At 57.5% G+C, this 22,340-nt stretch overlaps 1 protein-coding gene across 3 annotated transcripts in view; it reads right to left on the bottom strand.

The window, feature by feature from the left end:
* Window positions 1–22,340, bottom strand: part of IRAK2 (interleukin 1 receptor associated kinase 2) — a 60,054-nt gene that overhangs the window by 10,033 nt on the left and 27,681 nt on the right. For 2 of the 3 annotated variants that reach the window (XM_008249927.4, XM_017338407.3), the window contains 7 exons: window positions 16,417–16,487; window positions 12,921–13,088; window positions 12,781–12,845; window positions 8,893–9,007; window positions 7,711–7,820; window positions 5,081–5,276; window positions 982–1,044 (listed from right to left, as the gene is read on the bottom strand). In XM_008249927.4, coding sequence (XP_008248149.3) covers window positions 982–1,044; window positions 5,081–5,276; window positions 7,711–7,820; window positions 8,893–9,007; window positions 12,781–12,845; window positions 12,921–13,088; window positions 16,417–16,487 — 788 coding nt within the window. The remainder of the gene's footprint in view (window positions 1–981; window positions 1,045–5,080; window positions 5,277–7,710; window positions 7,821–8,892; window positions 9,008–12,780; window positions 12,846–12,920; window positions 13,089–16,416; window positions 16,488–22,340) is intronic. The other variant, XM_008249928.4, reaches the window with a different exon arrangement.

Raw genomic sequence — 22,340 nt, forward strand, 5'->3', positions numbered from 1 at the left:
CGCTCCCGCGTCCGCACGGCCAGGAGACTGTCAGGAGGGGCCGTGGTCAAGAACTCAGGATCTGCAGTCCAGAACACCCCACGCACACTTCCAGTCCTGACACCCGGGGACTCAGAGCTCACAGGTCGTGCTCAGACCCGGCCCTCCTCGTGAGCAGGTGCACGCCAAGGCCCTAGTGCGGCGACTCGGGGATGATTTAGAAAGAACACACGGGCAGGCCACGCTGTCTTTTTGCTCAGTGAACTGTCTGTGCATGGGGTATGCGTGGGTTGGGCCAGCTCCCTGACCTACAAAACAGAGTCACCGTTTCTACTACAGAGACCGGCCTGCGAGGGCCTGCCAGAGTCCGGACACTGCTCCAGGGTGCCCCACAAAGGTCCAGGTGCTGCAGCGTGGTCCCCAACGTGGTGCGGCTGGGACCTCCCAGAGAAAGGGCCTAGGGGAAGGGCCCTAGGTCAACTGGGGGCCCTCGGAAGGGACTGTGGCACCCCAGTCTCTCCCTGGCTTCCAGTCTGTGCCATGCGGGATGTGTGCGTGTGTCTGTATGTGCGTTTGTGTGTGCGCGCATGTTTCTCTCATGGTCATGCCATGACCCCATGTGCCATCAGGCCGCCACCAGAGGGCTCATCAGCGGGGCTGCCCGATCCTGGAATCTTGGCCTCTGAAGAAAGACGAAAGGAACTTTTCTTCATAAAGTCGGCCTGTGCCGGGCACTTGGTTATAGTCACCCAAAGCTGAGGAAAACGGGGCTGCCACAAACCGGCCCCAGTGTGAGCGCACGTGCTAACTGTCTGATACACTAACAGGGAAAAACACATTTCCCCCAAACCCTCTACCTCTACCAGGAAGGGCTGGAGGGATGCGAGCACCAAGTTGCTCCGCCCAGATGCAGATCAAGCCCTGGGCGGAGGCCTGAGCCACACCTGTGCGCGGGCCCAGGAGTCCCCGGCCACACGGCTGTGGAAGTGGGCGGTGTCTTACCAGGTAAGCCGGGCTCCGGCTGCTGTCCACGGCGGGGATGCCAGTGAGCACCTCGGCCAGCACCTGGGGAGGAGAGAACGCAGGGTGAGCACGGGGCGAGGCACAACAGACCAGGGGAGAAGCCTCTGCCAGGGGCCAAGGCCAGGCTCAGGGCCCGCCCACCGCCCAGCTCTGGGACGGAAGGAGGTTGCGCCCCCGACAACCAGGAGACGTCACCGACGGACGGCGAGACGGGGAGAACGGAGCTCAAACGTCCCAGCGTGCGCGTGTGTGTGTACTCTGAGTTTTACACACACATAAGTACACTTACGTGTACATATAGACACACACAGTACTTCTCAAAGCCACTGCATTCAAATCCAGCAGCAGCAGCAGGCTGGCCCTGTTCTGTGCGTCTCGGGAGAGGCAGCCACAGGCAGGCCTCAGCTCTGCACCCGAGTCTGTCCCGCACGCTCAGCGCATGCTCACCCGGAGGCCTCAACGTCACTTCCTCATTAACACGCCCGCCCGAGAAGGAGCACAGCCCAGTACCAGCGTGCAGGCCACCACGAGACGGACAAACCAGGGCCCGCGTCTTAACACACGGAAAGACTGCCCTGAGCAGGAACTCATGGCGGAGCCACCAGCATGGAGGTCCAGGGCTGTGCCGTCGCTGGGCCTGGGCTCAGTTCCGAGAGTGCTCCTGCCGCGCTCGGGTGCCCTCTGGGTGAACAACCGGACTCTGGGCCTCGAGGTCCTCATCCGTTAAGTGAGGATCCAGCAGTCGTGGGCACGCGGGGAGAGAACATGCTACCTGCAGTGCCCAATCTCTCTCCCACTTGTCCCCTCAGACAAGTCAGGTTAGCATCAGGCGGGCTGATGACCCACGGTGGCCGGCAGAGGGCAGCAGAGGGCACCGCCCGAGGAGCACTGAGAAGGGGCTGCAGGCCAGGTCCTGCCCCAGAGGAAGAGAACAAGGGGAAGTGGATGAGCACCTCCCCTGCCCCCCGCCCAGCAGGCTCCGGGCTGGGCCCTGCACCAGTCACTTAGTGCTCACCAAAAACACCGAGACAGCAGGCCTTTAGTCCAGCATCCACATCACAGAGCCGGCGGAGGGTCCCAGTGCTGGCCCGAGGAGCTGGGTCCCTGCCACCACTATGAGAGACCTGGACTGAGCCCTGGCCCCTGGAGGGAGCCCAGCCCCGGCCCAGCTGTTGAGGGCATTTGGGGAACAAACCAGCCGAGGTCTGACTCTGTCTGCCAGCCTCTGAATAACTTTTTTTAAACTAAAAATCTGAGAAACGCCCTGCACTTCCCACAGGAGGAACCGAAGTTAAACAGCGGAACTACTGGGGCCAGTGTTTTGTTTTTTTTTGGTTTTTTTTTGACAGGCAGAGTGGACAGTGAGAGAGAGACAGAGAGAAAGGTCTTTTGCTGTTGGTTCACCCTCCAATGGCCGCCGCAGCCGGCGTGCTGATCTGATGGCAGGAGCCAGGTACTTATCCTGGTCTCCCATGGGGTACAGGGCCCAAGCACTTAGGCCATCCTCCACTGCACTCCCTGGCCGCAGCAGAGAGCTGGCCTGGAAGAGGAGCAACCAGGAGAGAATCCGGCGCCCCGACCGGGACTAGAACCCGGTGTGCCGGCGCCACAAGGCGGAGGATTAGCCTAGTAAGCCACGGCGCCGGCCGGGCCAGTGTTGTGGCGCTCTGGCTAAAGCCCCCATCTGCAACGCCGGCATCCCATAGGGGTGCCGGCTGGCGCCCCAGCAGCCCCACTTCCAGTCCTGCTCCCTGCTAAAGCACCTGGGAAAGCAGTGGAGGAGGTCCAAGTCCTTGGGCCCCTGCACCCATGTGGAAGACCTGGAAGAAGCTCCTGTCTTTGGCAGGGCCTAGTCCTGCCGTGGTAGTCATTTGGGGAGTGAACCAGTAGACAGAAGATCTCTCTCTCTCTCTCTCTCTCTCTCTCTCCCCCCCCCACCCAACTCTGCCTTTCAAATAAATAATAAATCTTTTTTTTTTTAAAGGAAGGAAGGGAGGGAGGGAGGGAGGGAGGGAAGGAGGGAGAAAGAAAAAAAAACAAGAACCATCAGACAATGGCAGGGTGCGGGGAGTCAGTGGGCCCTAGTGAAAGAGGGGGTGGATGGATGGGCGGGAGGTGGGTGGGTGCACAAACAGGAAGTCAACTGTGACCGGAGCACTGAATTAGAAAGTCTAGAAGCAGCAGGAGACAGCACTGAACACGCTCAGGGCACCACACTCCTCCCCAGAGGCATCATCGCCCCACACAGAGGTGGTGGACTCGGGTCACAAAGCTCCAAGTAACCGAGCCGGGTCTACCCGCAGTGCAGAGCACCCTAGGGTTCAGTGGCACGGCTTCCGACAGGCGCGGCAGCCTGGCCCGCCCCACGGAGCATCACTGAGCAGCACACGGTGGGGCTGGCAGAGGCAAGGGGACCAGAGCTGGATGGGCTGAAGACAGCAGGAGGTGGAGGCTGGTCTGAGGGCAGAGGTGGCCCCAAGCTGGGGCACCAGTGGCAGAGGTGACACAGGGAACCGTGGTCAGAGAAAGGAAGTGCAGAGTTGGAGGCTGGGGAGGAAGGCACAGGCCAGACCCCAGGGCAGCTGTCTGCACCTGCCTGGGGCCGACCAGACCCTCGCTTTCCCCAGCCAGCGCTTCCCGGCCTAGGCTCTGCAGGGCGCTGATGCTGCCGGATACTCTGGGGTCAAAGTGGCACCGGATACTCTGGGGTCAAAGTGGCACAGGCAAAAGGGCCTGGAAAACACAACACAGCCCTCTCTGCAGAACTCCCACGGGCCAGGGGCCAAGGTCATCACTGAACAACTTTGCTTTACCCAGTATTTCCCAAGCCAGTTTGGCCACAAAATCCATTTAACCAATCAGTCTTACAGAGATCCAGACAAAGGGGTGCTATACAGAAACACACTGTGGGGACGGCCACCCTTCTGTTTCAGCTACGTCGTACACAGGCATAGTCCAAGGGTCTGGCAGTGGGGGTGGAGGGTGGGCTGGAGGATGGGCGGCTCCCGGTGGTGGGGTTGGAAGGGCTGGCGGGTGGATGGCTGGGTGGATCCAAAGAGGGATGAGGGATGAGTGGGTGGGTGGATGGATGACGGGAGAGCGGAACAATCAAGGGGACAGCTGGACAGACGTTTCGATGGCTGGCTAGACAGGAATGGGAAGTCAGGAGACGCGGTCTGCGGCCTACTGGCTCCTGGACACCCACGAGCGGCTTCCCTCTGAGGGCTGACAGAGACTGTCTGTCACACAGCGAACACGGACGACTGTGCGGGCCATTACACTCTCTGTCATCTAGTTCACCTTGTGTCTTTTTCACACACTCCTTTATAACATGCTATCCCCGCAGGCAGGCGTCTGACCGAGCCGCCAAGCCACTGGTCAGCACACCCGGGTCCCGTATCAGAGTGCTTGGGCTCCTCATTCCAGTTCCTACTATGGACCCCAGGAGGCAGAGGTGATGACTCACGTAGTGGGGTCCTGCCCAAACATGGGACACCTGGATTGAGTTCCTGGCTCCTGGCTCCAGCCTGGCCCAGCCTTCGCCGTTGTGGGCATTTGGGGAGCAAACTAGCCGAAGGGAGCTCCTCACTTCTCAAAGAAATATCTATTAAATTGTTTTGTTTTGTTCTGTTTTTGTTTTTGTTTTTTAACACATTATATATTTGAAAGGCAGAGTTACAGAAACAGAGAGGGAGGTCTTCCATCCACTGGGTCACTCCCCAAATGTTCGCCATGGCCAGGCCAAAGCCAGGAGCCCGGGATGCCATCCAGGTCTCTGACATGCGCGCAGCCACACAAGGACTTGGGCCATCTCTGCTGCCCTCTCCTGTGCATCAGGGAGCTGGATCGGAAGTAGCCAGGGTTTGGGGTGGCAGCTTTATCTGCTGTGCCACAATGCCAGCCCCCCGTGACTTTAAAACACCCTACTCTTAGCTCAAAGGCTAAGAGGACATGCACAGGCCACAGGGTGCCAGTCCTTGTCCACTGTGGTAGAGTAAACCTGCGTGGTGATGCTACACCCTGTGCTCCCAAAGGAACCGCGGGAGGGGCCTGGGAGTGCAGAGAGGGACACCCTTACTATCCCACAGCCGAAGACGTCCACGCGCTTCGTCAGCTGCCCCACGCGGATGAAGTCCTCGGGCAGATACGCGGCCGAAGCCTGGAAGAGGTGCGTCCTCATCACGGTGTATTTTGACTTTTTGTTGACAGGACTCAGGTAGGCCACTGGATGAGCCAGCTTGGGGGCGAAATTTTGGTCCAGCAAAACATTGGAGCTGTAAAGCAAGCAGAGAGAGCCTTCAGCTTCCAGGTGGACAGCATGGTTGCCATGGAGACTCTCAGAACACAACTAGGCCTTGGGCAATGCCAGCCCCTACGAGGTGGGGCCACTGGGGACCAGCACTAATGGGGAAGGGAGTGCACCAGGAGCCACTCCCTTCAGGAAACACAGGCGGAGTTAAGAAAGAATTCCTGGGGCTGGCGGGGCAGCAGAGCAGGTTAAGTCACTGCCTGCAACACCCGCGTCCCATATCAGCACCAGACTGAGTCCCAGCTGCTCCACTTCCAGTCCCACTCCCTGCCACTACACCTGGGAAAGCAGTGGAAAAAGGCCCAAGTATTCGGGCCCCTGCCACCCACACTGGTGAGCAAATGGAGTTCTGGGCTCGTGGCTTCGGCCTGGCCCAGCCCCACCTTGTAGCCACCAAGGTAGTGAATCAGCAGATGGCAGATCTCTTTCTCTCTCCCTCTCTCTCTAACTCTGGCTTTCCAACAAAATAAAATAATAAATCTTAAAAAAAAAAAAAAAAAAAAAAAAAAGAGTCCTAATGCCCCAGGAAGGCAGCCAAGGCAGCGCAGCCTCCCAGCCCTGACCCTCACAGGGCAGCCTCAGCTGGCCACGCCAGGGACTGTGCTGGCTGGGTCCTTCCCAGCACTGCGAGGACCCCCCCATTTCGGGCCGGGCTGACTCGAGTCTAAACACCACACAGACTGCGGGGAATAAGAGCAAAAAAAAAAAGTGTTGACCCAAGCAAGGGGGTCAACTCCGAGAAAGCATGGAAAGGAAAGACAGAAAGTAAATGACGCGTACAAGAGTAGAGCGCAGGCCGGTGCTGTGGCGCAGCGGGTTAAAGCCCTGGCCTGAAGCACCGGCATCCCATCTGGGCGCCGGTTCAAGACCCGGCTGCTCCTCTTCCAATCCAGCTCTCTGCTGTGGCCTGGGAAAGCAGTAGAAGATGGCCCAAGTCCTTGGGCCCCTGCACCCACAAGGGAGACCCGGAGGAAGCTCCTGGCTCCTGGCTTCAGATCGGCGCAGCTCCAGCCATTGCGGCCATCTGGGGAGTGAACCAGCAGATGGAAGACCTCTCTCTCTGTCTCTACCTCTCTTTGTAACTCTGTCTTTCAAATAAATAAAATAAATCTTAAAAAAAAAAAAAAAAGTGTAGCGCACAGTTTTCCCCAAGCAGCATTTTCCCAGGTGGACACCACTGCCAGTACCCCCTGTTCGCAGTGGTTACGTCAATTCTGGGCAAACTTTCACGAAAGCCCAGGAGGCACTAAACGTGCAACGGAACCCAGGCACACACGAGGCAGGAGACAGAATGTGAACACGCAGCTGCCTGAGGGCTGAGGGTCGCTGCCGGCACAGCCCAAAAGGAGGCAGGAAACCGAGGCCAACTGACCACGTTCAGTGCCAGCCTCGTGCCCTCTTATTTCTTTTCTTGCTCGGACAATTGTGGTGCAAAACACACCAACCAGGAAGAGAAAGGAGGAAAGGGCTTGTACGTGCCAGAGAGCAGAGTGCTGGGGGGAGTGGGTCCAAGTAGCCAGGGCTGGTCCTGTCAGATATCCTGGGAGCTTCTGGGATTTTCTGCCCCTGGTGACAGTCCCCAGACAGAGGGTGTCTGGCCCTTGGACACTGAGTCGCAGAGGTGCAGGAAGCCCCGGGGACAAGCTGCTGGCTCACCCGCAGACCCACAAAGGAGCCAGGTTCCCAAGAAGACTCTGAACAAGGAGCTGAAAACCCCAAGGGGCCTGGCAGACAGGGCCCAAAGGTCCAGGCTGGGTGAAGGCCAGCGCTGGTGGACAGGGAAACACACAGCAGCCCAGAAAGGCAAGCACAGGGACAAAAAATGTTGGGGAGAGGGGGAGCCAGCGCTGTGGCAGGTAGGGCCACCGCCTGCAGTGCCGGCATCCCATATGGGCACTGCTTCGAGTCCTGGCTGCTCTACTTCTGATCCAGCTCTCTGCTATGGCCTGGGAAAGCAGCAGAAGATGGACTAAGTGCTTGCGCCCCTGCACCCAAGTGGGAGACCTGGAAGAAGCTCCTGGCTCCTGGCTTTGGATCAGCACAGCTCCAGCCATTGCCGCCATCTGGGGAGTGGACAAACGGATGGAAGACCTCTCTTTCTCTCTCTCTCTCTCTCTCTCTCTCTCTCTCTCTCTCTCTCTCTGCCTCTCCTCTCTCTGTGTAACTCAAGTAAATAAAAAATTTTAAAAAAAAATGTGGGGCAAGGCGGGCAGACCACGCGATGGGCTCTGACAACGCACCTCGCGAGTGCTGACTCTTGAGGGCAGAGCGGAAAACAGAAGAGAAGAGGGGAGGAGAGCAAAGCAAAGGGCGGCGGGGGGAGGGGAAGGGGGAGGGGGCCGGGAGCAGGCAAGGCTCACACCTGCAGCCAGGCCTAGCCGGGCCCACCCAGAGCTCACCTCTTGATGTTGCTGTGGATGATGTCCAGGCTGTGCAGGTGCTGGACAGCCTGGAGCAGCCCCGAGCAGATGCCGACGCGCTGTGGCCAGCTGAGAGGGTCCGAGCCACCCTACGGGCGAGAGCAGGAGACAGCCTCACACCTGCGCACTCCTGAAGTCGCTCCTGCCCGCCGTGTAACTGCGACAAGGCTCGCCAGCCCAGCTCCTGCCCCAGTGCTGTCCCTGGCCTCAGTCTCCCTGGACGTAACACAGACAAGTGCACCCCCGCACGCCAGGGTTGCTGTAAGGACCCAGGGGTTTACGTGGGAAGCAGAGCACCCACCACACAGCAGGCACCCAGCGAGCCGCAGTACCCGCATCATGACGGCTCCGGGGCAGCCTGGGGGTCCCTCTAGGAAGGCTGGCTGGGAAAGGAGCTAGGGGCTCGCGCTGGCAAGACAAGCACCCATGCCCGTGCGGCCTTCGTCTGTGCTGAAGGAGGTGGCGGCTGGGGGTGGGGGTTGGCTGAAGCCTCCTTTGTTTCCAGGGACTGCGCTCTCCTCGTGAGCCTGAATCTCCCCAGCAAAACCGTCACCCGTCTGGCAAGCCCTGCCTCGGATCCCACGTCCTCTAAGCAGCAGCCTGGACAGCCAAAGCTCACGGACTTCGTCCAGAAACTGACGTCTGGGGCCAGGCAGACGCGATGCAAGCCCTGGCACCTACGCTTGCCAGCTGCAGGCCTCTGGGGAGGCCACCCTGTGCCTACATGCCAGACTCCTCTTTGGGACGGGGGGAGCCTCGCTGGTGGCGGCACAGCCTGAGGGGGTCCCCAAGGGGAGGCACAGCACATCAGCTCCTTCATAAACACACACGCAGAAACCCCGGCACTGCAAGTTCCCCTCCACTCTTCCTACTCCTTCCCTCTTGCCCTTTTCCTCCTAGCGGACTGGCTAACCCTCAGAACTGTGCCGACTAAAATCAGGGCTTCCGCTCCTCCCTCGGACGGAAGGCCCGCTGCGCGTGACGTCTGGGACAGGTTTTCCCTGAAGATGTGCAGCGGGATCTCATCTCTCCCGCTCTACCTTCTCTCCCGACAACCCGCCCGGACCTCCCCGGGACGGCGCCTCCCCCTCGGGACTCCTGGACGTCCTCACCCAGGATTCCCACGTGGTCTGGGTCTCTGACCGTGAGGCAGGCCCTTACCTGACCGTGCAGTCTGTCCTGTAGAGAGCCGTGGGCCATGTAGGGGTAAACCAAGCTGTGAAACCCTCTTCCCCGGCAGAAGCCCAGCAGAGGCAAGACGCTGGGGTGGCAGCACCTGCGATCAGGCAAGAGCGCGTGGTGACGAGTCAGACACACGCAGCAACCCAAGGCCAGCGGGGACCTCCCGGGTGCCACATGCCCGACCCCCAGGTGCCCAGAGGAGAAATGAAACCTGCCTGCCTCCCAGCCCGACTGCGGCCTGGGCCCCACTAACCACGCCTTCTCCACAAGCAGAGGACCCCAGGACAGCCCGATTCGCGATTCCAGCCCTCCCTGGAAATCCGCCTGCACTGCACTGTCTCCACCCCGCCCGGCCCTCCCACCCCACCTTCCACTGGGACCCTCCTTTCCTGCCTTCCTGGAAGGGCGTGCCCCCCGCCAGTTCCCGGGTACTCCCAGGACTGGGAGCAACACTCCTGAGCGCTCTCTGCGGCTACCTCCCAGTGTCTAGCTGCCTCCCAGTGTCCAGCTGCCTCCCAGTGTCCAGCTGCCTCCCCGTGTCCAGCTGCCTCCCCGTGTCCAGCTGCATCCCCGTGTCCAGCTGCCTCCCCGTGTCCAGCTGCATCCCCCTGTCCAGCTGCCACCCCATGTCCAGCTGCCTCCCCGTGTCCAGCTGCCTCCCGTGTCCAGCTGCCACCCCGTGTCCAGCTGCCTCCCCATGTCCAGCTGCCTCCCAGTGTCCAGCTGCCTCCCCGTGTCCAGCTGCACTGCCCCATACAGGTGAGTGTCAGCCTGGACTCAGCAAGTCCCAGACCGGCTCCTCCACCAGGCTCATCATCTCGGGGAGGGACATCACGGCCCACCTGGCTTCCTGGACACCTCCAACCTCCTGCACCCTGCCAATCACCGTTCGCTGGCATACACAGCTTCAGGGCGGGGGTGGTGCGGTGAGTCAGGCCACCACTTGGGATGCCCACACCCCATCTCAGAGTGCCTGGTTTCAGCCTTGGCTACTCCACACTTCTTTTTAACAAGTACATTTTTGAAGATTTATTTACTTATTTGACAAAGTCAGAGTCACACAGAGAAAGAAAGAGAGGCAGAGAGAGAGAGAGGTCTTCTATCATCTGGTTCACTCCCCAGATGGCTGCAATGGCTGGAGCTGCACCGATCCGAAGCTAGGAGCCAGGAGCTTCTTCCAGGTCTCCCACGTGGGTGTAGGGGCGCAAGAACTTAGTCCATCTTCCACTGCTTTCCCAGGCCACAGCAGAGAGCTGGATGGGAAGTAGAGCAGCCAGGTCTCAAACTGGCGCCCATTTAGGATGCCGGCACTGCAGGCAGCAGCTTAACCTGCTATGCCACAGTGCCGGCCCCACTCCACACTTCTGGTACACTTTCCTGCTAATGAGCCTGGAAGGCAGAGGATGCTGGCCCATCAGTGGATGTGTCTGACTCGTCACCAACGCGCTCTTGCATGGGTTCCTGCCACCCAGTAGGAGACCCAGATGGCGTCCCTGGCTCCTGGCTTCCACTTGGCCTAGCCCTTGCTGGCTCTGTGGGCATCTGGGGAATGAACTAGCAGATGAAAGATCGATCTCTCTCTCTTCCTTACTCCTGTTTCTCCTTCTCCCTCTCTGCCTTTAAAGTTCTTTTGTTTTGTTTTGTTTTTGACAGGCAGAGTGGACAGGGAGAGAGAGACAGAGAGAAAGGTCTTCCTTTTGCCGTTGGTTCACCCTCCAATGGCCGCCGTGGCCGGCGTGCTGCGGCTGGCACACCGCACTGATCCCATGGCAGGAGCCAGGTGCTTCTCCTGGTCTCCCATGGGGTGCAGGGCCCAAGCACCTGGGCCATCCTCCACTGCAATCCCGGGCCACAGCAGAGAGCTGGCCTGGAAGAGGGGCAACCGGGACAGAATCCGGCACCCTGACTGGGACTAGAACCCAGTGTGCCGGCGCCACAAGGCGGAGGATCAGCCTTTTGAGCTGCGGCACCGGCCTAAAATTCTTTTAATCAAAATCCTCTTCAATCCCCTCTCCTCTGCTTCACGTCACACCAAAGCCGGGTCCCCAGGACGACGCTAAGCGGTCTCCTGCCTGATGTCTCTGCACTGCTCCACTCTCCGGCCACCCATTCTCACCTGTCATACTCTCTGAGCTCTGGACATAGAACTCTCCCCACTGGGCCACGGACTTCCCCAAGGGAGGGCCACCCACGCTTCACATCTGTACTCCCTGGAGCCTGGGGGAGGCCCAGCACTCACACTGCCTGACCCAGGACTGACGGAGGCCCAGCACTCACACTGCTGACCCACGACTGATGGAGGCCCAGCACTCACACTGCTGACCCACAACTGACGGAGGCCCAGCACTCACACTGCTGACCCACGACTGAAGGGTGCCTGCCCACTCCAGGAAGCACCATGCACAGTCGATAGGGGACTGCACTTCGGGTTTGTCTAAGCGTGTGTGTGTGTGTGCAGGTGTATACCCGTGTATGTGTACACTCATATAAACTGGGGAATAGAGAAATCATTAAAGAAAATACATCCAATGTGGTTAATTATAGGTGCTTAAAAACAGGTGATTTCTATGTTCTTATTTATAATTTTATTCCTTAAAATAAATACTGAACAATAACCACACAGTGCATGGCCTGCCCAAGGCTGCACCCTTGCAAAGGAAACCTAGGCAGTAAGTTGCCAAAGCTGAAGACAGCTGGGGTCCAGCATGTAAGGGGCATCCAGTATGGGTCAGTTAAGTTCACTGGTCAGGGGCTGGCACTGTGGCACGGTGGGCTAGGACTTTGTCTATGGAGCCAGCATCCCATATGGGTGCCGGTTCTGGTCCTGGCTGCTCCACTTCCGATCCAGCTCTCTGCTATGACCTGGGAAGCAGTGGCAGACGGCCCAAGTGCTTGGGCCCTTAAACCCACGTGGGAGACCCAGAAGGAGCTCCTGTTTCCTGGCCTTGGGTAGACTCAGCTCCGGCCACTGAGGCCTTTTGGGGAGTGCACTAGTGGGAAGGAGGAGCTCTCTCTCTGCCTCTGCTTCTTGTCACTCTGCCTTTCAAATAAACAAATAAATAATCTTTGATAATAATAATAATAAAAAGGTCACTGGTCAGAGGCGGTGGAGCCAGGGCAAGTTCCCGGCCCCACCCAGCTCAGCAACTTCACTGCTCTGGCCTCAGTTTCCCCATCTGGAAAAGGAGCACATCGAGGATAACCCCTGCAGGCCCTTGTTGCTCCAGACCACGGGCCAGCAGCTGCTGCCGCACAGGGCTGCTGAGCACTGCTTCGGGCTTCGGCCGCTGTGGACCACGGAGGTGACGAGCGAGGCTGCGTCCCAGCGAGCCCTCATCAGGGACCTGGACGCTTCAGTCTCCCGGCTCTCCTGTGTCACAAACATTCTTTAAAAAATAAAAATGACTCTTCGCTGTCGGGCTGCACGAAGGCCAGCGGGACCAGAGTTAGCGGGTGGGCACCTTCCAGCCCCTGCTCTGAGGGCTGTGACCATACAGCGGGTTTGCTCTCAGAGCTGGAATCACGAAGTCTCCGCGCATCTCGGAAAGTGAGGCACAAACAGAATCCTTCCCCCGTGAAGGAGGGAGCGAGGGTGAGCCGAGCGCCCGGTGTACTTCCAACCTACGCGTGCACCTGCTTCGTAGAAAACTGCAGACTCCGGAGCCAGAGCACGCAGGTCTGAACCCAGCTCTCCACTTCCTGGCTGTGTGACCCGAGTAACCTGTAACGGCTCTGTGATTCGGCGTGCTCACGTGAGAGCATGCGCGGTTACGGAGTCCTTACGAGGGAGCGGCGCTCAAAGCATCGCCCCACACGGCACGCGAGGTCTTCGGGTCGCCTGCCGTTACTATTAAGCGCAGCGCTTACCTACAACACATCTCCATCTCTGCCTGGAAGAATCTTTCGATCGATCCCGGACTTGAGCAGGCCCCCTGTGGAGCAAGATGGGGAGACATGACACGCCTGCCTCCCCTGGGCACCCCGCCCCGCACGCCGCAAGTGCTTGCCTCTCTGACGGTCTTGAAGACATAGAGCTTCCCGTGCCTCTCTCCTCGGTAGACGTCGGCAAAGGTGCCCTGGCTGATGCGGTGGCTTGGGCTGAAGTCCTTGGTCGCCTGGACCACATCCGCCTCTCTCCAGAAAAGGCCGTCTCCAGCCAGGAACAACGGTTCCTGCTGCAGAACAGAGGGGCCGAAACACTGAGGACCCAGGAGACACGGGTGAGCCGGCAGGTGGCCTCCCCAGCACCACGCGGGCCTTGGACATCAGCGCTAAGGGGTGGCGGGGACCTGGGATCCGCTGCGGGGCAGGACCAGGGCACAGAGAGGCTCCGGCTCAGACCCCAGCTCCACAGCCAATCTGCTGTGTGACCGTGGATGAGCTCCTTAACTTTATGACCCTCAATGTCCTCATCAGCAAAAATGAAGATAACAGCAGCACTCTGGGGGGTGACTTTGAAGATTTACTAAGACGGATGCGTGCCTGGCACATGGATGATGTTTGTTTCTTTTATTTTCAGTTTCATCAGATGACCACGCAGGGCTGGCCTTATGGCACAGCAGGGTAAGCTGCCACCTTCAGTGCTGGCATCCCACAGAGCTCCCTACTAATGCACCTGGGAAAGCAGAAGGTGGCCTGAACACCTGGGCCTGTCACCCCCGTGGGAGACCTGCACGGGGTTCTAGGCTCCCGGCTTCAGCCTGGCCCACCCAGGCTGCTGTGGCCATCTGAGGAGTGAACCAGACAGATTTCTCTGTCTCTGTCTCTCTGCTCTCGCTCTCTAATTCTGCCTTTCAACTAAATCAATAAATCTTTAAAAAAAACAACACCGGTGACCACCCAGGGGCCCCAGAGCCGAGACGAGGCCACGGGGCTGAGGGTCCTGTGCTCAGCTTAGATGCCGGGCCCCCAGATTTCTGAGAAGCAGCTCGTAAATAAGTAAACTTACATTTTTTGAAGCCATACATGGTCTTATTAACAGTTTTAGAAAATTAGGAAGAAAAAAATCATCTATAATCCCATTATCCATGTAACTACGATTAAAGTTTAGGTATTTTCTGTCAGTTCACTATATTGGGATTTATTTAACAAAACAGATCATGGGGCCAGCATAGCACAGTAGGATAAGGTGCCTTCTACAATGCCAGCATCCCATATCACAGCGCTAGTTCAAGCCCCACCTGCTCCTTTTTTTTTTTTTTTTTTTACAAGCAGAGTTAGACAGTGAGAGAGAGGCAGAGAGAAACGTCTTCCTTCTGTTGGTTCACCCCCCAAATGGCCGCTACGGCCGGCGCGCTACACTGATCTGAAGCCAGGAGCCAGGTGCTTCCTCCTGGTCTCCCATGCGGGTGCAGGGCCCAAGCACCTGGGCACATCCTCCACTGCACAGCAGAGAGCTGGCCTGGAAGAGGGGCAACCGGGACAGAATCCGGCACCCCGAGGCTGCTCCATTTCTAATCCAGCTCCCTGCTGAGGCACCTGGGGAAGCAGCAGAGGATGCACCAAATATTTGGGCCCTGCCACTCACACAGCAGACCTAGATGGAGCTCCTGGTTCCTGGCTTCAGCCTGGCCCAGCCCTGGCCACTGTAGCCATTTCGAGAGTGAAACAGTAGATTGGAAGATTCCTCTGTCTGTCCCTCTCTGTCACTCTTTCAAATAAATCTTTTTCTTTTTAAAAAATGTATCTATTTGAAAGGCAGAGCTACGGAGAGACAGAGGCAGAGAGAGAGGTCTTCCATCTGCTGGTTTACTCCACAAAAGGCTGCAATGGCCAGAACTGGGCTGATCTGAAGCCAGGAGCTCTTGCCGGGCTGCCACTTGGGTGCAAGGGCCCAAGGATTTGGGGCGTCCTCTACTGTCTTCCCAGGCCATAGCAGAGAGCGGGAATGGAGACGGAGCTGGGGCTGGCACAGTAGGTTAATGCTCCACCTGCGGCACCGGCGTCCCATATAAGCACTGGTTCTAGTCCTAGTTGCTCCACAAAGTTTTGATTTCTGGGGTTTCAACACTCCACTCCACCACCATCCTTCTGCAAGTTCTCACTACATCTTCGCAAATGATTAATTCTGGGGGCCGGCGCTGTGGCACAGCAGGTTAAGCCTTCGTCTGGGGTTCCAGCATACCATATGGACGCTGGTTCGTGACCGGGCTGCTTCACTTCCATCAGCTTCCTGCTAATGGCCTGGGAGAGTTGCAGAAGATGACCCAAATGCTTGGGCCCCTGCGCCCACATGAGAAACCTGGAAGAAGCTCCTGGCTCCTAGCTTCTGATCGTTGTGGCCATCTGGGGAATGAATCAGAGGATGGAAGACCTCTCTCTCTGTAACTCTGCCTCTCAAATAAACAAATAAATCTTTAAAAAAAGAAAATGATTAATTGTTAAAAAACAAAAACCCTGCTACAAAGTCTTCTGTAGGAAAGAACTTCCACACCCACACTCAAGCAGGGCTGCCTTCTCCCACAATACTTTTTGGGCCACAAATCTATTTCAACTCCTTTTAAAATCAGAAGAAAACAGGTACACTTCGAGAGTTGAAGAAAATGTTTCCTGGGGGCTGGTGCTGTGACGTGGCAGGCAATGCCACCACCTGCAGTGCCGGTTCATGTCCTGGCTGTTCCACTTTCTATCCAGCTCCCTGCTAATGGCCTGGGAAAAGCAGCAGAGGATGGTCCAAGTGTTTGGGCACCTGCACCCATGTGAGAGACCAGATGAAGCTCCTTGCTCCTGGCTTTGGCTTGGCTCAGCCAGAGCCGTTACAGTCACCTGGGGAGTAAACCAGTACATGGACGACTTCTCTCTCTGTAACTCTGACTTTCAAATGAATAAATAAATCTTAAAAACAAAAATGTTTCCCTCCTTAATATCACTTAGCTTACAGTCATCTTAACACTGTTATCAAATATAATCTAAGTTTTTTTGTTTGTTCGTTTTAAAGATTATTTATCTGAAAGGCAGAAAGGTGGAGGGGGGGTCTTCCATCCGCTGGTTCACTCCCCGATTCTTGGGCCATCTTCCACTGCTTTCCCAGGCCATAGCAGAGAGCTGGATCGGAAGTGGAGCAGCTGGGACTTGAACAGATGCCCATTTGGGATGCTGGCACTGCAGGCGGGGGCTTTACCCGCTACGCCACAGCGCCGGCCCCTGGGGTTGTTTTTAATAAAGGGAAGAAAGTGGCTTAGGCCCACAAAGGTCATAATGCACCCTGGACCCAGGTCACTCAGAATTCAGGACAGCTCAGCCTGGGTCATGTAAGCCGGGACAACTGAGCTGTCACAGGGACAGGGGCTGTGAGCAAACCACTGCCGAAGCCAATGTGAGGATGTGCGCAGGGCATGGCGGGGAGGGCCAGTCACGGGCTTGATTGCTGCTTAAACACAGTCAAAGTGCAGCCCGGGCTTCAGTGACCACCTGCCCAGGGACCGGGATGCTGGGGTGAGTCAGCCACCTCCTCTCTCAAGCCCACGTCAGTCCTGGGGAAAGGAAGCTGAGGGGTGGGTTTACCTTAGAATCCGAGGAGTCCTCTTCAGAGAGAGGTGGAAAGAAGGTCTGCTGGGCTCCAGCTGACGGGGACCCTGCAGAGGGGTACTGTGGGTCACGACGCGGCACTCAGAGCGAGTGCCCTCACTCCCTCCCCCTTCCTGATTCTCCAGCCCCAGCCACCCTCCCCAAGGCCCACCTAGCTAAGCCTGGGGACAGTCCTAGCAGGTGGGTCCTGTGGAGGTGACCTCACACCCAGGGCCACACAGACCCGGTGGCAGAGTGGGAGTCCAAGGGAAACCCATCTGACTTCCAACTCCCAGCACTACTGCACCACCTGGCAGCCAGCCACGGACATGGACACAGACGTGGACATGGACATGGACGTGGACATGGACACGGAGGTGAACTAGCAACTGAGCCTGCCCTCTGGAAACCTCCCCAGAACCAGGCGGGGCCATGACCATCCTCCAAGGATTCCACAGCAGCTGAGGGTCACGGAACCTCTGACCCGGGCTTGGAGGGACTGAGGGGAGGCAGCACAGGCAGGGGAGAGCCCAGGCCAGCGGGCAGGAAACACGAAGTGCTTCCCGTGCGCTGAGCCTCGCTGTGCTCCATCACCAGACCCTCTGCACGGGCAGTGAAGGAGGCAGCGAGCGGTCAGCTGCCCGCCAGGTGGCACGGGCTCCGAGTCTGCTCAAACCTGCAGTAACTGCCAGAGCTCCAGGGGGTGCTTGAGGTTCCTGTTTCTTCTGTATAGTTCTTTCTAGAATTTAGGTTGCCCCCACTGCCTATATAGGATGGCTGCAAAATTGTTTAGCTCTTACTTATATATAAATAAAACAAATTCCCAATACTCTGTGTGTGTGTGTGAGACACAGAATTTCATTTAAAAATACACATAAACAATAAAGCAAAACAAACAAAACTTCACATCACACGGAAACAGCTGTTGACGTCTGCACGCACACACACACACAATCTGGAATTTTATCCTCGTGTGTGGGCTGATACGTAACGCGTTTCTTTGTGACCTGTTAGGCTTTCCAGTACGGAACGAACGTGCTTCCAGGCACCTGTGTGACACTTCCCGCCTGGAAAGCGGACTGGAAGATGATGAGAGCCCGGTGAGAAGGGGCAGCGAGGAAACTGCCTACAACAAACGCCCCAGGTGACTGCCGGTAAAGTGACGGCCACAGACACGTCAGCAATCGCTAAGGAACAAAGACGGGGCCGGATCCTAGAATCAGACAGCAAAGAATTCCAGGGACAAAGCACACAGGACAGGATGAACCAGCCGCGTGGACGTCTCTGCTTCCAGTGCACCGTCTCCAACGTGTTTCTCCTCTCCTATCCCTTCCCTAAGCCTGTCCGACTCATCCACTCCAGGGTCAAACGGGAGTGATCTGTTTAAATCCTGGGCGGGACAGAGTCGCCCTCCTCCCAAGGGTTCCTTCCTGGCCTACTTCCCAGGAGGCCCCAGGACTTCCTGCCCCTGGCCTACTTCTCAGGGAGGCCCCAGGACCTCCTGCCCCCTGGCCTACTTCCCAGGAGGCCCCAGGACTTCCTGCCCCCTGGCTTACCTCCTAGGGGGCCCCAGGATTTCCTGCCCCCCGGCTTACCTCCTAGGGGGACCCCAGGACTTCCTGCCCCCGGCTTACTTCCCGGGGGGGCCCCAGGACTTCCTGCCCCTGGCCTACTTCCTGGGGGGGCCCCAGGACTTCCTTCCCGACAAGGATTACTTCCCGGGGGGCCCCAGGACTTCCTGCCCCTGGCCTACTTCCCGGGAGGCCCCAGGACTTCCTGCCCCTGGCCTACTTCCCGGGAGGCCCCAGGACCTCCTGCCCCTGGCCTACTTCCCAGGAGGCCCCAGGGCTTCCTTCCCGACAAGGATTACTTCCCGGGGGGCCCCAGGACTTCCTGCCCCTGGCCTACTTCCCGGGGGGCCCCAGGGTCTCCTGCTGCCACCTGTGGTGCGTCTCCCTCTCGACCTCTAGCGTGTCTGTGGTTTTCATTTCCTTCACACGACTTGAGCATGTGACAACTTCCGCGTTGTTTCCTTGTTGAATCAGTCACTCCTGCAGGGGTCCAGGGGCTTTCCTCCGCTCCCCTCCCTCCTTTTCTGTCCCAACGTCCTTCCTCCTCCTCCGCAGCAGGGAGCTCCGAGCCCAGCCTCAAGTCCCTCTGCGGGTACAGGAGCTTCACAAAGCCGAGGGCCAGTTTAGAAACAGGCAAAACGTAACGTGGGGGACGCGGCTACAGGATCCTGTCCTGCAGACACTGCTCCCAGGCCAGCGGCCCCTGCCTTTGCCCGGCCTGCTCCCGGCAGGTGGCCCATGTCTGAGTCACTGGCCACAGCTCTGTGTTTTTCTTTCATCAACTTGAAATCACACGTCATACTTACACACATAAGCCTTGTCTTAAGCAATGACACCCAGGCCGCCCCAGGTTCTGTGCACGTGATACGTGTGTGTCCCAGCACCCGGGTTCTCAGCACCCACCGGAGGTCTGTGCCCCACCCTCGGAGCCACAGCATCAGGGATTCGGTTTCTGTCCTGCTGCCATTTGCTCCGCCTCGGCCGGCTCCACTCTCCCCACCCTCACGACTTTCTCGTCTTGCTCAGAGTCTGGGGTTTGCTCAGGAGGCTGCGCCCAGCGGCCGTTTGGTTTGGCCTGGAGTGGAGGTGGGGGTGAGGATGGTGAAGGAGTGCAGGGAGGGAACTGATCAGAGCTATTTCTGCAACACACCAGAAAACTTAAAAAAAAAAATCGTGGAAAGTGGAATTAAATGATAGGCCTGTTTGACACAAAAATTTTGAAGTCCATGTGTAAAAGCGGTCTTCCCCTGGTAAAAGAAAAATGCACATTATGAAAAGAATGATACGTGGTTTTCAAATTTTTTCACATGAGTGCTGAGTCTTTTATTCTCTGAGAAAGGAATGGGATTGGAGCCAAGACCACAAGGCTGACAAATCAGGTAGGAGAGGCCGGTGCTGCGGTGTAGCGGGTAAAGCAGCCGCCTGCAGTGCCGGCATCCCACATGGGTGCTGGTTCAAGTCCCGGCTGCTCCACTTCTGATCCAGCTCTCAGCTGTGGCCTGGGAAAGCAGTGGGGGATGGCCCAAGTCCTTGGGCCCCTGCACTCGTGTGGGAGAATCAGAAGAAGCTCCTGGCTCCTGGTTTCGGATCAGCTCAGCTCTGGCTGTTGCTGTCATTTGGGGAGTGAACCAGTGGATGGAAGACCTCTCTGTCTCTCTGGTTCTACCTTTCTCTGTAACTCCTTCAAAATAAATAAAATAAATCTTAAGAAAAAAAAAAAGCTATTCACAGGGCAGCCCTGAAAAGCAGCAAGGGGTCACTTAAAGGACACGGCAGGACACACGTAGGTTCAGTGCAAACATGGAGCCATTCCACAAAAGGGACCCACAGAGGTCCTGGAGCCGCCTCCCACGATTCCCATGAGACACCGTGAGAAACTGGCTGCGTGGACCACGCTGAAGACACTGGGGGCGTGGCGGCCACTACAGCCTTTGCTTGGTGTCTGGAATTTTCCATATGGAAATGTCTTAAAATCTTCCTCCGCCGAAGGGGAGGAAATGGGTCAGGAGTAGACGAGGGAGGAAGGGCCCAGGGCGACACCTTGGTGATGGGGAGGGGGACCCTGTGCTGCTTTCTTAGCCTTTGTGCTTACACGCTGAAAATCTACCGTCCTAGAAAGACAAGAACCTCGCCCTCCCCAGCCTTGCTGTGGGCCAGGGTGGCCCTGTGAGAGGCGGGGAGGCCACACCTGGCACCTGGGGTGCCTGCAGGTGCTCCTGGGGACTAGGGTGATGACTCCTCTTCCAGAAGGGTCGGGGCCACGTCCCCCGGGGCCATGTCCCCCAGCGCCACGTCCTGTGCACCAAGCCACGACCTGGGAGCTGTGCCACCGCAGGCCAGGTGCTTCTGGGCTGGAAGGCTGGGGCTTTCCCAAGGGCAGACGGCCTGTGGGTGACCTGCTGACGTCAGCGAGCCCTCTCCTGTCTTCAGCTGGGCCGGATTAGAGACAGCCGACTTCCTGCCCCTATCTGCAGCCTGCATTTACCGATCGATCGCCCGGGCAGGCTGGCAGAGTCCACAGTGCACACCCGACAGGAACACAGACTCAGGTCTCGTTTGACAGGTACTGAGACGAGGGCCAGCCCAGGAGAGGTCACTGCTACACCCGTGACCCCCTCACCCTCCCCGCACGCCCGGAACTTCCCGCATGCGGGGCTTTGCCTTCTGGCCACGGCCAGCACTGTGCTTGACTCAGAGCCACTGCCCCTTATCTCCAACTGCTGATCAGAAGTCGGCACTTTTTTTTTTTATCTTTAGCTACAGGAAATAATTCAGACTTCAGACCTTGAGTTAATTTTCCAGGCCCAACCTATCGGGGTGTCCGGAATGTTCCTAGTATTGGCTAACAGTTCAGGGGCATTTCCTGGGGCAGCCCTGAGGTGTGCTGTTTCTTACACAACAGCGCGGCGCGCGCGGCTGATGGGATTATGTGTTACAGAGGCAGGAACCGCCCAGCAATCCTGCTAGAAGGGCGGAGCTGAGACGCCAGCACGGGGCCGGGACCCAGAGGGCCCTCCATACGCTGTCCTTGGCCAGGCTGGCCTCGGCTTCAGGAACCTCAGAGCCAGGGACTGGGGCCTTCAGCTCACCGCAGGAGGCCGCAGAAGGGGGAGAGTCCCTGCTGAGTCCTTGCCACCTGGTCCCCTGCCTTGCACCAGGGGATGCAAACAAACCTGAAGCTGTAGGAAGGCTCTGCAATAGCAGCACGAGGGGTTTCCCAAGGTTCATGGAAAATGGAATTAAGGGTTTTGTTTTTTTTTTTTGTTTTTTTTTTTTTTTTTGACAGGCAGAGACAGTGAGAGAGAAAGAGACAGAGAAAGGTCTTCCTTCCATTGTTCACCCCCCAAATGGCTGCTACGGCCAGCGTGCTGCGCCGATCCAAAGCCAGGAGCCAGGTGCTTCTCCTGGTCTCCCATGGGGTGCAGGGCCCAAGCACTTGGGCCATCCTCCACTGCACTCCCAGGCCACAGCAGAGAGCTGGCCTGGAAGAGGGGCAACCGGGACAGAATCCGGCGCCCCAACCGGGACTAGAATCCGGGGTGCCAGCGCCGCAGGCGGAGGATTAGCCTAGTGAACCGAGGCGCCGGCCTAGGTTTTTTTTGTTTTTGTTTTTGTTTTTTTTTTAATGTATTTTGAAAGTCAGAGAGAGAGAAAGAGAGAGAGAGAGAGAGAGAGAGAGAGAGAGAGAGAGAGAGATTTCATCTGCTTGTTAACTCCCCAGATGGCCAAAACAACCAGCAATGGGCCAGACCAAAGCCAGAAGCCAGGAGCTTCATCTGGGTCTCCACGTGGGCGGCAGGGGCCCAAGCACCTGGGCCATCTTGTGCTACTTTTCCCAGACCATCAGCAAGGAGCTGGATCAGAAGTGGAACAGCCGGGATGCTGGCATCGCAGGCTGCAGCTTTACCCACAATGCCACAAGACAGGCCCCAAAAGGCTTTATTCTGGTACAGAAACATTTTGACATGCACTGTTTTCTCCAAACACATTTTTCATGAACTTTTTTTTTAAGACTTATTTATTTTAAAGCAGAGCTACAGAGAGGCAGAGAGAGAGAGAGAGAGAGAGAGAGAGAGATCATCCACCTGCTGGTTTACTCCCTAATTGGCTGCAATGGCTGGAGCTGCACCAATCCTAAGCCAGGAGCCTGGAGCTTCTACCAGGTCTCCCACATGGGTGCAGGGGCCCAAGGACTTAGACCATCTTCCACGGCTTTCCCAGGCCATGGCTTAGAGCTGGATTGGAAGCGAAGCAGCCAAGACTCGAACCAGCGCCCATACGGAATGCTGGCACTGCAGGCAGCGGCTTTACCCACTACGCCACAGCGCCAGCCACACTCATGAACTTTTT

The sequence above is a fragment of the Oryctolagus cuniculus genome, chromosome 10 (genome assembly GCF_964237555.1).
Source record: "Oryctolagus cuniculus chromosome 10, mOryCun1.1, whole genome shotgun sequence".
NCBI classification, from domain to species: domain Eukaryota; kingdom Metazoa; phylum Chordata; class Mammalia; order Lagomorpha; family Leporidae; genus Oryctolagus; species Oryctolagus cuniculus.